The sequence below is a fragment of the Lissotriton vulgaris genome, chromosome 6, assembly GCF_964263255.1.
Source record: "Lissotriton vulgaris chromosome 6, aLisVul1.2, whole genome shotgun sequence".
NCBI lineage: Eukaryota > Metazoa > Chordata > Amphibia > Caudata > Salamandridae > Lissotriton > Lissotriton vulgaris.
The window spans coordinates 317,063,608-317,078,846 of NC_141694.1; the positions used below are offsets into that span (position 1 = coordinate 317,063,608).

At 51.7% G+C, this 15,239-nt stretch overlaps 1 protein-coding gene across 1 annotated transcript in view; it reads left to right on the forward strand.

Moving 5' to 3' along the window:
- The window catches only part of NOL10 (nucleolar protein 10), a 742,763-nt gene that overhangs the window by 178,844 nt on the left and 548,680 nt on the right, over positions 1-15,239 (forward strand). The window contains exon 6 of the mRNA XM_086926337.1: positions 10,624-10,760. Within this exon, the coding sequence (XP_086782463.1) occupies positions 10,624-10,760 (137 nt within the window). The remainder of the gene's footprint in view (positions 1-10,623; positions 10,761-15,239) is intronic.

Consider the following 15,239-nt stretch of genomic DNA (forward strand, 5'->3'; position numbering starts at 1 on the left):
GGTCTGATCGGACTCTTTCAACGGGGATCGCACTTGGATGGGCAGATGCCCTCACTATAGTGGATCCCGCACGCGGACGCCTAGAGGTCCCGACAGTAGCCCCACTCCCTACACCGCACTTGGCTACTTTTTCCTGGCCGACCCACTTCCATGGGAGGCGCAACCCTTTGGCGCCGCAAATCATCCGGTGGAGTTGGTGACCCTCACTCCGGGACTTTATCAGCCGTACGGGCCTGCCCGGCCTGGCGACGATTGTCTCCGCCTCCTCCTCGGTGCCCTCAGACGACGTGGTGGTGGCGCGAGCCGAAGCTGAGAAGGTCCAACAGGCCCTGGAGACGGAAATCTCCGGCACTCGACCTGAGGCCCAGCAACCGGGAGAGTCATAGCCGGTGCCTGCGCTCGGGGGCGCCTGCTCCTGGATCCGCACTGTGTGCTCCCGGCGACATGGGGAAACCTAGGGGAGCCAAGGGGACTACCCCAGCCGCCTCAGATTCGGAGACCCAGGACAAAGAGGAACGTGTGGACCCGGAGAGTTCTGGTGGTGCACCAATGCAGCAGCAATTTGACCGCGTCTTGGAGGCGATTGCGACCACGCGCTCGGCCCTCCAGCAGGACATTGCCCAGGTGGCAACGAGCCTAGGCCTCCTTAGAGCGGATCACGGCAAACTCTCGGACAGGGTCAAGGAAGTGGAGAGCTCGGTGAAAACCTTGGAGCCGGCGCAGCGAACCTTGGCCGCGACTATGAAGGATGCCCTGTCCCGGATTACGGCCCTGGAGCAGAGAGCGGAGGATGCGGAAGGCCGTAACAGGCGGAACAACATTCGTGTGGTGGGCCTGCCGGAAAAGATTGAGGATGGCGACATGGTGGCATACTTGGAAGCCTGGCTCCGAGACACGGTGGCCCCGGAGGGTCTATCCTCCTTCTACACCCAGGAGCGTGCCCATAGAGTCCCAGCGAGGCCACCGCAACAGGGACGTGCCCCGCGACCGGTGGTGGCACGGTTGTTGCACTTTCGAGACAGAGACCTCATCCTCAATGCCGCCAGACATAATGGTCCATTCAAAGTGGCGAACAGCCAGGTGAACATCTTCCCGGATTACACCTATGAAACTCAACGCAGACGGTTTTCCTTCCTGGCGGTCAAGCGCGAGCTCCGGAGCGAGGGCATCCAGTACTCGCTCCTATTTCCTGCGAGGCTCCGCATAATTGTCGATGACAAGACTCAATTCTTAGATACCCCGGAGGATGTCTGTAACTGGCTTGAACTCTATAGAGCGGGGAAAGATGGCTTTGGCTCCTCATCTCAGCAGGCGGCGGAGCCGGAGCAGAGACGGCGGTCCAAAAGGATTCGAAGTCGCCGCGGCCGCTCAGGCGGACCCTCAACTGCGGAGACATCGACGGAGCGGAAGGGAGTGCTGGAGGTGTTATCTGCGCTGTCTGGCTCACGGGACGATGCCATTGAAGAGGAAGCGGACCCTGGTGACGAGGGGGTACCAACGGACTCCGAGGAATCGGTGACTGATAGCGTCCATACGCCGGTGATCACACCGAAATCGGTGGAGGACCTTCTGGATGGACAGGGTTAACGGGGTGAGCTACTTCCTTTTGGGTGGGGGCCCGGCACGGGGGTGGCGGGTGCCGACAGTTGATGCTGACTCCCGGGGAAGGGGGGGTGGGGTGCCTTGTTTTGCCCCGAGGGTTTTTGGCACTGTTTCGGGCTTGCCTTAGTCCTGGTGGCCTGAGCATCGAGGGCCCACTGCCACCGCCCGGCCCGCACCTGGCCCTTAAGGCCTTCCTACGGTGGCGACCGCAGGATTAGTAGGGGACAGTGGGTTTTTGGAGGGTATGGTTTGGATGGGAACTAGATGGTGCTATTTGGGTCCTGTTCTGGGGAGGGTGGATGGGGGTTTGGTTCATACTTGGGTTGTTAAGTTTTGGTTGGGGAAAATGGCCGCCATCAGTGCTGGGTTGATTGATGCCTTTTCTTTGTTGGGACCCAGATGGGGAGACTTTGCGAGAACGATATGGGACAATGGCTGATGTTGCTAATCTGAAATGTATTACTTGGAACGTGCGGGGGCTTCATACCATGTCTAGGCGTCACAAAGTCCATGCTTATTTAGTGCGTAGGGGGGTACAAATGGCGCTGCTACAGGAGACCCATCTGAACAAGGCGGAAGGGGCGGCGCTACAGCGTAGATGGAGGGGGCAGGTCTTTTGCACTTCGTACTCCGCGTATGCCAGAGGGGCGCTGATTTGGGTTAGAGCTGGGGTTCCCTTCCAGGTCACGAAAACAGTGATAGATCCAGAGGGGCGATATGTGGCCATTTCGGGCACTTTGGGAGGGAGGGACCTAAACGTTTGCTGCGTGTACGCTCCCAATATAGACCAGACTGCCTTCCTTTCCAGGTTATCGGGCTCGTTGGCCCACTTCTTCTCCGGGCCCCTCCTGCTCGGTGGAGATTTCAACTCAGTAGTAGATGTGGACACTGACCGCTCGCATCCACCCCTCCCTGATTCTCCGGTTCGCCGCATGGCTAAGGGTCGTAGGGACTGGCAGACTCACTGGGGTCTAACGGATATCTGGAGGGCGCAACACCCCACAACTAGGGACTATTCCTACTTCTCGAGCCTCTATGAGTTGCACGTTAGACTGGACGGATTTCTTGGCTCGCCTGAACTGGTTTCGGCAGCGGTCCGATCTGAATATTTGACCAGGACCATATCAGATCATAACCCCCTCCTGCTGGACCTTCGTTGGTTTCCCGGGGTGCCTGCGGTGCCCACCTGGAAGTTACGGCCCGAGATCCTTGAGGACAGTGTTTTCAGAGCGGACCTAGGCGATAAGATCTCGGAGTACTTTGCGTCCAACGGAGGCACCGCGAGCTCGAGAGCGCTAGAGTGGGACGCTTTTAAGGTGGTGGTGAGGGGATACTGTATTTCTAAAAAGGTCGGCATGAGGCGAATTATCCTCGCCGACCTAGATACAGCGGACCGGAAGCTCCGCGAGTTGGAACTCCGCCGCCCCGGGCGCCCTGAATTACAGGGACGCACAGCGGAGGCGAAGGAGGCGGTAGCGGCGGAGGTCGAACGGCTGCGCTGTTTCGACTACAAGGCCTATACGGTTCGGTCCCTAGCAGAGGGGGATAGGTCGAGCGTGTTGCTGGCATGGCTAGCCAACCCTACGCGCCAGTCCTCATTGACGACGTCCATGCGCATGGCAGACGGGACTGTAGTATACACTCAACCTGAGATTCTGAGCTGCTACCTGCAATACTACGAACGTTTGTACCGCAGTCGCTCTGTCCGAGACCCTGGCCTGCTTGATAATTATCTACGGCCTCTGGAGCTCCGAACAGTGGAGCAGGACGTGGCGAAAGCCCTGGGGTCCGACATAGAACTGGGAGAGATCCGTAGCGCCATTAAAAAGATGGCGAGGAATAAGACCCCGGGCCTGGACGGCCTTCCTGTGGAGTTCTATGCAGCTTATGCTGATATCCTAGCCCCTAGGTTGTTAATAGTATACAGAGAGGCTAAGAGGCTTGGGCGACTCCCAGGCTCGATGTGCGAGGCCTTGGTGGTTCCCCTCCTCAAGCCCAGAAGGGACTCATCCGATCCGGGGTCTTACCGTCCCTTATCAATGTTGACGGTTGACTATAAAATACTGAGCAGCATCTTGGCTTCGAGGCTGCTGGGGCACATGAGCTCCCTGGTACATGAGGACCAAGCTGGATTTATCCCCAGGCGTAACACGACCATGAACATTCGCAGGTTGTTCCGCTTGCTAGGAGAACCGCTCGTGGACGCCCCGTGCCCGGTTGTCTTATCGGTAGACTTAGAGAAGGCTTTTGACAGCCTGGAATGGGACTACCTTTGCACTGTGCTACGGAGGTTCGGCCTCGGTGAGGGTTTCATCAGGTGGACCACGGTCCTGTATGCCTCTGCATCGGCCAGGGTTCGGGCGGGACCGCTAATTTCCTCACAATATCCGGTGGAGAGGGGCACGAGGCAGGGATGTTCGTTATCCCCGCTTCTCTTTGCGCTGGCGGTGGAGCCACTCGCGCTGCATCTCCGGTCGGGAGCCCATTATACTGGCCTGTGGACTCCTTCGGGCCCGCACTACATTTCGCTGTATGCAGACGACCTGCTGCTCTTCCTCGAGGACCCGTTCGCTGCCTTGCATGGAGCTGCGACGGCGCTCACGGAGTTTGGGGAGGTCTCGGGCCTCCGGGTAAATTGGACTAAGACCTGTCTTTTCCCGGTTCGCAAGGGCACCCCTAGCCCTGCTCTCAGTAGGGAGATTAGATGGGAACCCGACTGCTTTAAGTACCTGGGGGTGTACGTCTATCATGAACCATCTGACCGCCTGGATGGGAACATTGCCCGCGGCACTCGAGCACTTCGGGGCAGTATGGACTTCTGGGCCACGCTACCGCTCTCGGTGGCAGGGCGGATCGCTTTGCTCAAAATGGTGGCGCTTCCCCGGTTGCTGTATTATTTCCGGACGCTACCGATCTGGGTCCCACCGGCCACGTTTCGCCTATTACGATCGATGATAGTCGGATTCCTCTGGGGCTCGGGCCGCCGACGGGTGGCCCTCAAGACCCTGGTGAGGCCGAAGGCTGAGGGTGGGCTCGCGGTGCCGGACTTTGAAAAGTATTATTTAGTGGCGCAGCTCCAGACCTTCACCCAGGAGATTGCCCGGGAATTCCGGGGCCCAGAAGACAGAAGGGGTACGGGTATGGCCAGGCATGTTCTCTCCTTCATAGCGCTGCGACAACGTTTGGCCTTACAGGACCTGTCGCTTGAGGAGCGGACCGTTCGCCTGTGTTGGAACCGAGCTCACGCCCGGGGCCACCTGAGGATACCGTATGCGCCCGAAATACCTTTGGGGATGCTGACGGCTTTGCCCCATGGCGGCGATTGGTCACGGTTGGCGAGCTGGGAGGACGCAGGCTTACAGCTGATAGGTGACCTCTACGAGGACGGGGCGCTCTTGCCCTTTCAGGAGCTCATTGATCGCTTCGAGATTTCTCGCGGCGACTTTCTGTTGCACTCGGCCCTTGTCCGAGCCATCCAGGCACACTGGAAACGCGGGCAGGAGGAACCCCCTTTATCTCCGGTGTGCCAATACGTGATGATGTCTGCGGGAACGGTGAAGGCGGTCACTTGCCTCTACGGCAGACTGATCAATGAGGGGCTGGCTCCCCTCAATACTCTGAGAGCCCGTTGGGAGGAGGATATTGGCAAGGAGATCCCGGAGACGACCTGGTCCCAACTGGTGCGGCGCGCCTGGAAGGGCACACGCCACGCCCGCTTTCAATTGGTCCACTACTACGTGCTCCATAGAGCATATCTGACCCCGGTGAAAATCAGGCGATATTTTGCTACGAGTTCGGCGGACTGCCCCAGATGCCCGGCCCAGGAGGCGGACCTTCTCCACATGTTGTGGGCCTGCCCGGGATTGTCCTCCTATTGGGTAGAAGTGGGGAAGACCCTGGAGGAGGTGACGGGAAGATCCTTATCGTTTGACGCGGCGGTGGGACTCCTGCACTGGTTCCCTCATACCCCCAAGAACAAAATATCTAGCAAGTTCATCGATTTGGGGCTGCTCCTTGCTAAACGAGAGTCAAGTCAAGTCAAGTCAAAAAATTTGTATAGCGCACTACATACCCAGAGGGTTTCAAGGCGCTTAGGGAGGGGAGGGGGATTATTTGTCAAATATCCACGTTTTAAGCTGCTTTCTGAACGCTAGGTGATTCTGGGTGAGGCGAAGGTAAACGGGGAGTGAGTTCAAAGTTTTGGCAGCCAGGTATGAAAAGGATCTGCCTCCCATGGTGGTCTTGTTGATGCGAGGTACAGTGGCGAGGGCTTGGCTGGAAGAGCGAAGTTGGCGGGAGGGGGTGTAGAAGGACAGTCGAGAGTTGAGGCAATCTGGTCCGATGTCGTAGAGTGATTTGTGTGCGTGGGTAAGCAGTCGGAAAGTGATCCTCTTATTGACGGGTAGCCAGTGGAGGTCTTTAAGGTGACCAGAGATGTGTTTGTTGCGTGGGATGTCTAATATGAGCCTGGCTGAGGCGTTTTGGATTCGTTGTAGTTTCTTCTGGAGTTTAGCGGTGGTACCTGCGTAGAGGGTGTTTCCGTAGTCCAGTCGGCTCGTGACTAGAGCGTGGGTGACTGTTTTCCTTGTTTCGGAGGGGATCCAGCGAAATGTTTTTCTGAGCATGCGAAGAATGTTAAAGCAGGAAGAGGATACGGCGCTGACTTGTCTGTTCATTGAGAGTGAAGAATCCAGGATGACGCCAAGGTTCCGTCCGTGGTCTGTCGGGATGGGTGCTTTTCCGAGGGCTTCCGGCCACCAGGAGTCGTCCCATGCAGAGGGGGATTTACCTAAGATGAGGACTTCTGTTTTGTCTGAGTTCAGTTTCAGATGGCTTTGTTTCATCCATTCGGCGACTTCTTTCATTCCTTCGTGTAGGTTAGTTTTGGTGGTGCTGGGGTCCTTGGTGAGAGAAAGGATCAGTTGAGTGTCATCCGCGTAAGAGATGATGTTGAGGTTGTGTTGGCGGGCGATGGCCGCGAGGGGGCTCATGTATACGTTGAAGAGGGTGGGGCTGAGTGAGGATCCTTGTGGTACGCCGCAGATGATTTCAGAGGCCTCGGACTTGAATGGTGGGAGGCGGACTCTCTGGGTTCTTCCGGTGAGGAACGAGGTGATCCATTCCAGTGCTTTTCCTTGGATTCCGATGTTTCTGAGGCGTTGTAAAAGGGTGCTGTGGCAGACTGTGTCGAAGGCTGCAGAGAGGTCGAGGAGGATGAGGGCGACTGTGTCTCCATTGTCCAGTAGAGTTCGAATGTCGTCTGTTGCTGCGATGAGGGCGGTCTCAGTGCTGTGTTTGGCTCGGAAGCCAGATTGTGAGGGGTCGAGTGATTTGTTGGCTTCGAGGAAGGCGGCGAGCTGGTTGTTGACGGCTTTCTCGATGACTTTGGCCGGGAATGGAAGAAGCGAGATGGGGCGGTAGTTTTTGAGTTCAGTGGGGTCTGCTGTTGGTTTTTTCAGAAGGGCGGTGAGTTCAGCGTGTTTCCAGTCTTCAGGGAAGGTAGCGGAGTTGAAGGAGCAGTTGATGACGTCTCGGAGGTGCGGAGCTATGACGGAGTCTGCTTTGTTGAAGATGTGGTGAGGGCATGGGTCAGTGGGGGATCCAGAGTGGATGGAATTCATCAGGCGGATGGTGTCCTCAGTGGAGATTGGGTTCCAGGCGTTAAGGGTGTTTACGGGGGAAGGATGGTCAGCAGATGGTAGGGTGGGTTGGCTTCCGGGTTGGTTGTCAAAGCTGTTGTGGATGTCAGCAATCTTGTTGTGGAAAAAAGAGGCTAGGGAGTCGCAGAGGGTTTGAGAGGGGGTGATGTCGTTGGAGTTGGCCGAGGGGTTGGAAAATTCCTTGACGATGTTGAAAAGTTCCTTGCTGTTGTGGGCGTTGTTGTCAAGTCGATCCTTGAATGCTGTTTTCTTGGCTTTTCGGATCAGTTGGTGGTGAGTACGGGTGGCGCTTTTGAAGGCGTCCTTGTTGCTGGTGGATGGGTCTTTTTTCCAGGCCTTTTCAAGGGAGCGGCACAGTTTCTTGGACTTCTTGAGATCATCGTTGAACCATGAGGCCTTCTTGTTGCCAAGTTTGTGTTGACGTTTTTTCAGTGGTGCTAAGGTGTCGGCGGTGTTGGATAACCAGAGGGTGAGGTTGGAGGCGGCTTCGTTGGCGTTAGAAGAGAGGGCTGGGGAGGTTCGAAGGAGCGATGTGGAGATCTGATCCGTGGTGATTTTGTTCCAGTTTCTTTGTAGAGTTGGTTGGAGGTGGATGATGGGTTTCGGCTTGTTGTAGGTGAAGTGAACGCAGCTGTGGTCAGTCCAGAGGAGATCCGTAGTGTGGCTGAAGGAGACATGGTTGCTGGAGGTGAAGATAATAAAGGGATCTTGTCATGCGCGGACTTAGCCCAATGGGAGCAAGATGGGGTCGAGTGTGTGACCTGCGATGTGGGTGGGGGAAGTGACCAGTTGTTTAAGTCCGAGGTTGGCGAGGTTGTCTAAGAGGGTGGCGGTGTTGCGGTCGTTGATCTTTTCAAGGTGGAAGTTGAGGTCTCCCAGAAGGATGTAGTCTTTGGAGGGGAGCGCGTGTGGGGTGATGAAGTCCGTGATGTCTTCACTGAATTTTGCGCGGGGTCCTGGTGGTCTGTAGAGGAGAGTGCCTCTAAGAGTTGTCTTGGGGTCGATGTGGATCTGGAAGTGAAGGTGTTCGGAGTTAGCGAGGTTGGCGTCGGAGCTGGTAGAGATGCGGATGGATTTCTTATAGACGATAGCGATTCCTCCTCCTGTGTGGTCGGTGCGGTCCTTGCGTGTGATCTTATAGTCATCAGGGATAGCGATGGCGATGTCAGGGGCGGAGGAAGCGTTCATCCATGTTTCCGTTAGGAAGGCGACGTCAGGAGAGATGGTGTCTAGTAGGTTCCAAAGGTCAATAGCGTGCCTGTGGACCGAGCGGGTGTTGAGAAGGATGCATTGTAGGTGGTTGGGGTCGGGAATCTGTGGTGTGGTCGTAGCGGAGATGTTGTCGGTGCCGCTAAATTTGCAGGAGAAGCAGGAGAACGGGCCATGGGTGCGTCCAGGAGCGGCTAGGACGCAGTTGGGGGCGCGACCGGGGTTAAGGGCTAGGAGGGTGGCGGCATCGTAGGTAATGCGGGGGGGCTGGGAGGGACGGGGGACAGGGGGTCTGGCGCTGGGCGCGGTCCAGGCGCGGACGGGCGTAGACGGGCTTACCTTTGGCGCACCTTTGGCGCGGGTTGGGCACGGTCGCTGCGCGTAAACGCTGCGCGCGGGAGCAACTGTCATATATGGATAGTGGAGGGGGAGGGGCGAGGGCGTCTCAGCTGGGAGGCGGGTCGGGCACACGAGGAGCAGAAAAACAAACAAAATGGAGGCGGAGGGGGGAGCAGGGCGGAGCGCTATTGGCTAACGCGCAAAACAAAGTAATTAATAGCAAGCACAGTCAATACTTCGAGCGCTAAGGAGGCAAAGCGTTACACAGGCAGGCGAGATTAAATGCAGCAGAAATAATTCAATCTTTGGCAAAGCAGCGCTAAGGAGGCAGAGCGTTGCACAGGCAGGCGAGATTAAATGCAGCAGAAATAATTCAATCTTTGGCAAAGCAGCGCTAAGGAGGCAGAGCGTTGCACAGGCAGGCGAGATTAAATGCAGCAGAAATAATTCAATCTTTGGCAAAGCAGCGCTACGATACCAATACCATGTGTCTGCCAGGGACACTGGGAGCGACCACTCGGACCGTCAGGAGGAGCGAGTCAGGAACTGGAAGGCACGAGCTGGTCTGACAGGAGGCCGGTGGCACAGCGAACTTTTGAAGTGGGCAGCGGGGGAGAGCACACTGAGATACCAGCTAGCTTGGAGGCAGCGTAATGAGAAGGCACAGGAGGCAGCGCTAGAGTGGGAGACGTTAGTGCAGGCCCTTAGGGATTATTGCGCCCCCAGCGACTCTGAAAGTGAGGAAGCGGCTCGCCCCAGGTCCCGATAGACGATTGCACTTTTCAGTTCTGTTGCTTTCCCCATGGGTCCTTTCGCAGATCCTGGTGCGGTTGTTACCGTGCACTGATGGCGGGGTTGGGTAGGGTTTACTTTGGTTCATACCGTTTTGAGGGTGGGGTTTTCTTTCTGGGTTTTGTAGGCTTGTTTGGAAAAGCAGATGACGGACAGTGGATCATCCGGACCAGCTTCGCCTTCCTGCTGAGCCCCCATTGAATTTCGCCGCCCGACCCCAGGGTTGTGGGCTGAATGGCTGTGTACGAGAACTACTGCTGGGGGACGGAGGGTTGTGTTTCATTGATTTTGCTTGTTCTATAATGCTGGACGATTATGTAACGATTTACTGATTCCTGCAATAAAAATATATTTTAAAAAAAAACAAAAAAAAAACAGTGGAATGGAATGCAATTCAGAGTACTGATCAATTCCTCAGATTAATTCAAAGATTCTACCAATAACTTTTTTCCAACTACTTGCCCCAGAAATTGAAAAACCCTCCGCAGATTTCTCCACTTGGCCCTTTTTCCTGTTATTTTTCAACCCACCTAAAAGTATAGTATTTATTATGTAAAAAACGAACGCCTTCAAGAATGCTTCTCCTACATCACTAACTTTGTCATTTCTGCTTTTCCTATGTCCTGACCCTCCCAAACCTCACTGCTGTCCTTGGACAAGTCCACATCCCACATGTTTGCATGCATTGAACAAATTGGGTATCTCCCAGACGGATTGTTCTTCCTCTGAGTTTGTGGAAAGACTATTCAAAATCTATTTGCACTCTTCTTGCTCCTTATTCATGGTACCCTGCAGGGGAGAACCAAGGGTTTTGTCCTTGGCTTTCTGCTAGTTACTTTCAGCATCATATTCCTAGGAAGCATTATGGCATTCTTTGGATTCCACTATGGCAGTATTTCAAACAGTCTTACACGTAACAAACTACTGTTACATTTTGAATTCATCTGAAGGGTTTAAGCACCATAATGTAAGATATCTAGAGAACTAGGACAGTTGTAATGTGTTGATTTTTTCCTTCCAGATTGTGTTCCTGCAGTGTGATAGATACGTTGAGTTCCATTCACAGCACGGACGTTATTTCAGACTGCGAATACCAAAGTTTGGAAGAGATTTCTCATACCACTACCCATCCTGTGACCTTTATTTTGTGGGAGCAAGGTAAAAAAACAGGCAGCATGTCTTCTGCTTGATTGTTGACTGGTGACTGCTTGCTTCTCTTGATCAGTTTACTTTTGTGTTTCAAAGACAAAATGTCTTATTCGATGATTGATTTCTGCTTGGAATCCTGCTGAACAGTAAGTTCAGAAATCATTAGGTGATTTTGTCAGTACTGAATCAATGCTTATGAAACATACTATAGAATAAAGGTCACTAAGTACATAAACTGATTTCTGAGCAGAAGCAATATTTGGCGAATATTGAAGTAGTGTGGTTGCAGTTGACTTTCTTATATCATTTGGAATATTCTCACTCGATGAAAACACCAATAAGTTATGGTTTCAGTAGCAGAAGGCATTGCTGTCGTAATTGGAAGGTAGACAGAATATTGCTACTTTCGTTTTTGGATTTTGTATCAGTTCCTCTATTAAGGTCATTGTTTGATGAACATTCGAATCTTTTAGGCTTGGCTGTTGTTAATTATTTATCATTTTTTTATGATGCAATTTAGTCACGTCGTAGTGGAGCACTTTGCAGGTAACAGCAAGAAAAATGCTCTGTCAAATTGAGATTGGGGGGTGGTATGCAGTGCTAACAAGTATAGACATAACAAGTCAATATGACAGGACAGAAGAAAATAAGTGCACTTCCACGGTGTTCTGGAAAGCAAGAGGTCCAGGATTCATTTGTTTCTTTTCCAGAAGTAAATTCTAGGTTCGCAGGTGAAAAAAAGATAAAGCTTATTTCTGCATTTTTGAGATCTTGACCTTCAGGTTTTCCGATGTGAGATTTGATTTACTTTGTTCGGGTACATTTGGAACTGCTTTCTTAGAGAAGTTTGTCCTTCAGATATGTTCGCTGTATTGAGTGCATGACTTTAAAGGACTGAACACAGGCCTTAAATTGTTTCCATGCATCCATGGGCTGCCAATACATCATGCTCCGGATTGGAGGAATGTAGCATTTTTTGAAGCACTGGTTTTCATGTGAGTGAGAGAGCATTTACAAAATAGTTCAGTATGGTATTTCCTCCATTAGTATTGAACTAATGACTGGACTACTGTTTTGAACTTATCTTGTGGCATAAGGGCCTTTAAATTCATTTAGCTTGAAGAGTGCATTTTTTGACTGTTGTCCAGTATACGACCAGGATGTTTTGGGCAAGGAACAATAAATTAGTGACTACCGCAAGTTAGAACCCTGAGGTACGCTGAAAGAGGAGTGGTTATGCCATACATTTTCATAAATTGAAGTATTTATGCTAAGAAGGATGTGTACCAACTCATAATTCCCCCCCAATTATCAACAGTGTAAAAAAGATTTAATAGTGTGCATAATGGGGTGTAGTGTCAAAGTTCAATGATAAACCCAAAAGAGCCATTTAGCTGCCTTTTCTTTTGTGCTAACAAGCTCGCACATCCAAGAGTGAAACATAGGCATGGACCTTGATGCCCTAGTGCCCAATACCAATGCCTCTTGAAAACTGCTTAGCAAAGATCATGAAAGTTTGTCAATGATCTCTCACCCCACAAATTACTAAATGTGACAATGCCTCTCTTTAATTACTATACTGACGAAGAAACCTAACCCATGCCAACTGGTGCTTACCACCTGCCATTCTCTCTCTGGCGTTCCTTGCATAGCCAAAATACCTCTTTGTTATTAACACACATTTCTGAGCTTATTTGAAGCAGCATGACCTGCTGAGTGATGACCAAACTGTGTTCCTTCCTCACTGAAGAACTGGGATCGTCATTATCAACATCTGTGGAAATCTTTTTTTTGGCATGGACCAAGGTCAACCTTATCCTCTAATCTCCCTTCACCTTTCTGTCACTTTTGAACTTCTTGAAACCAACTGGTGGTTGTCAATCAACCCTGTAATATCTTCCTTCACCTTAGGACCAGGCACCATTAAATGAAAACGCTTCTCGTCCGCGCCAGAGGCAAGCCCGACCGCGCCCGTCCGCCCCCGTACGGGCCCAGGGCCAGAAACCCTGCCCGATTTAACGGCCTTCTCCATCAGCTATGCGCGTAAGGCCCTTTTACAGCTAAGACCCATAAAAATCCTAAAGGCCACGCCCTGCACAGTCCAGATGACATATACACTCCTTGCAATCTTTGTAGCCTGTCCCAAAAAATGAAAAATCAGAGGGCACCAACTATGATTCAACTTCGTATGGCCCTACTGAACTGCAGGTCATTACCCAAACATTCTGTGGAGATTAACTGGCTGTTCCAGGACAACAATCTAGACATACTGTTCCTGACGGAGACGTGGCTCACACCAAATTCGGAAGTAGATATTGTTAAGGGGCTCCCCCCAGGGTTTCTTATTCAATCTCAGGACAGGCCCATCAGCAGAGGGGGTGGGTTAGCCATACTCTATAGAGATCATCTTACTTGCAGGATGACGGACATTGGCATATCTAACAGCGAGAGTTCACATTTTGCAATACAAATATCCCCCACCATTTCTATAGCAGGCCTGCTGGTGTACCGTCCACCGGGCGGCCCAAAGCAATTTGTCAGCTCCTTACTGGAAACAGTGACTGTATCTGCCTCCACTGCTTCCAACCTTATGGTCCTGGGGGATGTGAACTTACACTTTAATGATCCTCAGGACAAAATAGCGATGGATCTGTTACTTGACCTTAAATCCTATAATTTGAAACTGACTAACACGGAGGCTACACATAACAAGGGTTTCCTTCTGGATCCCATCTTTGCCAACATTCTGATGCCTAAATCCGACTCTCCAGTTCCCCTCCCATGGACCGACCATTTTCTGGTCCCCTTTTCTTGTCAGGCCGGGAATGATTTTCCCCGAACACCGGCTTTGTATACTTATGATAGAGCCTGGTCTAAGCTACCCCTTGATAACTGGACGTATAAGCTTGAACAGACTGCCCCCCTTCATGACCATGACCCTGTGAGGGCGGACGAAAACTTCAGGAGCTGGCTTGATAGCTCACTGGATGTGGTTCTGCCGAAGAAAAGAATTGAGAAAAAGGGTAGAGTGTCCAAATCCTCTTGGTATACCCCGGAACTTAGAGCGCAAAGGAAAGAGTGTAAGAAACTCGAACGTATTTGGAGGAAAGACTGGGTGGACTACAGTAAGGTAGCATATCGTGGGGCGATCAGAGCCTACAAAGTCTCCCTCAAGAATGCCAAGAGCGCATTTTTTGAAGAGAGAATCAGGATCTCCTCCAATTCATCGAGAGAAACATTCCAGGCCCCGGACATCTCGGGAGCAAAATGTAACCAGCTTGCAGTCTTCTTCGATTCAAAAATTCTAAATATTTTAAAAACTCTGCCGCAATCTGAGGACACTCTAGATCTTGGCGACAAGTGTCAGGGGCTTGGTCCACAGATGAATATCTTTGTCCCAATTGCTGTAGAAGATGTGCAAAAAAGCTTAGAAGCTATGAAAAGCGGGTCCCCGAGTGATCCAGCACCTATGTATATTGTTAAACAGGTTTCTGCTACCATTTCACCTCTTGCTACTGACTTAATTAATGCCTCTCTTTGTCAAGGCATTGTTCCCCCTAGCTGGAAGGGTGCGATTGTAAAAGCCCTTTTAAAAAAGCCCCAGATGGATCCTACAGAACTGTCCAACTTCAGGCCTATTTCACTGTTACCAGGACTCAGTAAAATTGCAGAAAAAATGGTGAACCAGCAATTATCCTCTTTTCTGGAATCCAATGAGTTACTCCGGAGATCGCAGACAAGCTTTCGACCTGGACAGGGAACGGAAACTGCCCTTATAGCTATTATGGAAGAAGCGAGGTGCATCTTGGATTCAGGAGGATCAGTGGCAGTGATTCTCCTGGATCTAAGTGCAGCCTTCGACACGGTTAACCACCGTATCCTAATTCAGCGCCTATCCAACATCGGAGTCTCAGGCACAGCATTGGCATGGTTAACTTCCTTCCTTGACAAACTGACTTATCAAGTTTGGGAAGGAAATGCACGTTCCTGTCTGATCCCCCTCCAGTGTGGTGTGCTGCAGGGCTCTTCATTGAACCCTACTCTATTCAACGTGTACATGTCCCCACTGGAGGAGGTGGTTGCTCCATTTGGGATAAAAATAGTGAGTTATGCTGATGACACACAACTTGTCGTCTCACTTGCCCAATCGGGCCAAAGTTCTGGAAATCTTTATTCATGCCTTGCTGAAATACATATGTGAATGAGTAAGTCCGCACTTAAATTAAATGGCTCAAAAACCGAGCTAATGCTTCTGGGGCATAAGATGACATCATTGCCTGATGCCATCTGGCCGGCCTGTATGGGAGACCCCCCGCTTCCAAAAAATGAAATAAAAACTTTAGGAGTCTGGATTGATCTGGACTTTTCATTTAAAATTCAAGCCAAGAAAACTTCTTGCATCTGCTTTGGCTTGCTTCGTTCAGGTCGTAAGGTCCTTCCCCTTCTTCCATCTCCCTCAAAGAAACTTCTGATTCAGGGGCTGATTCT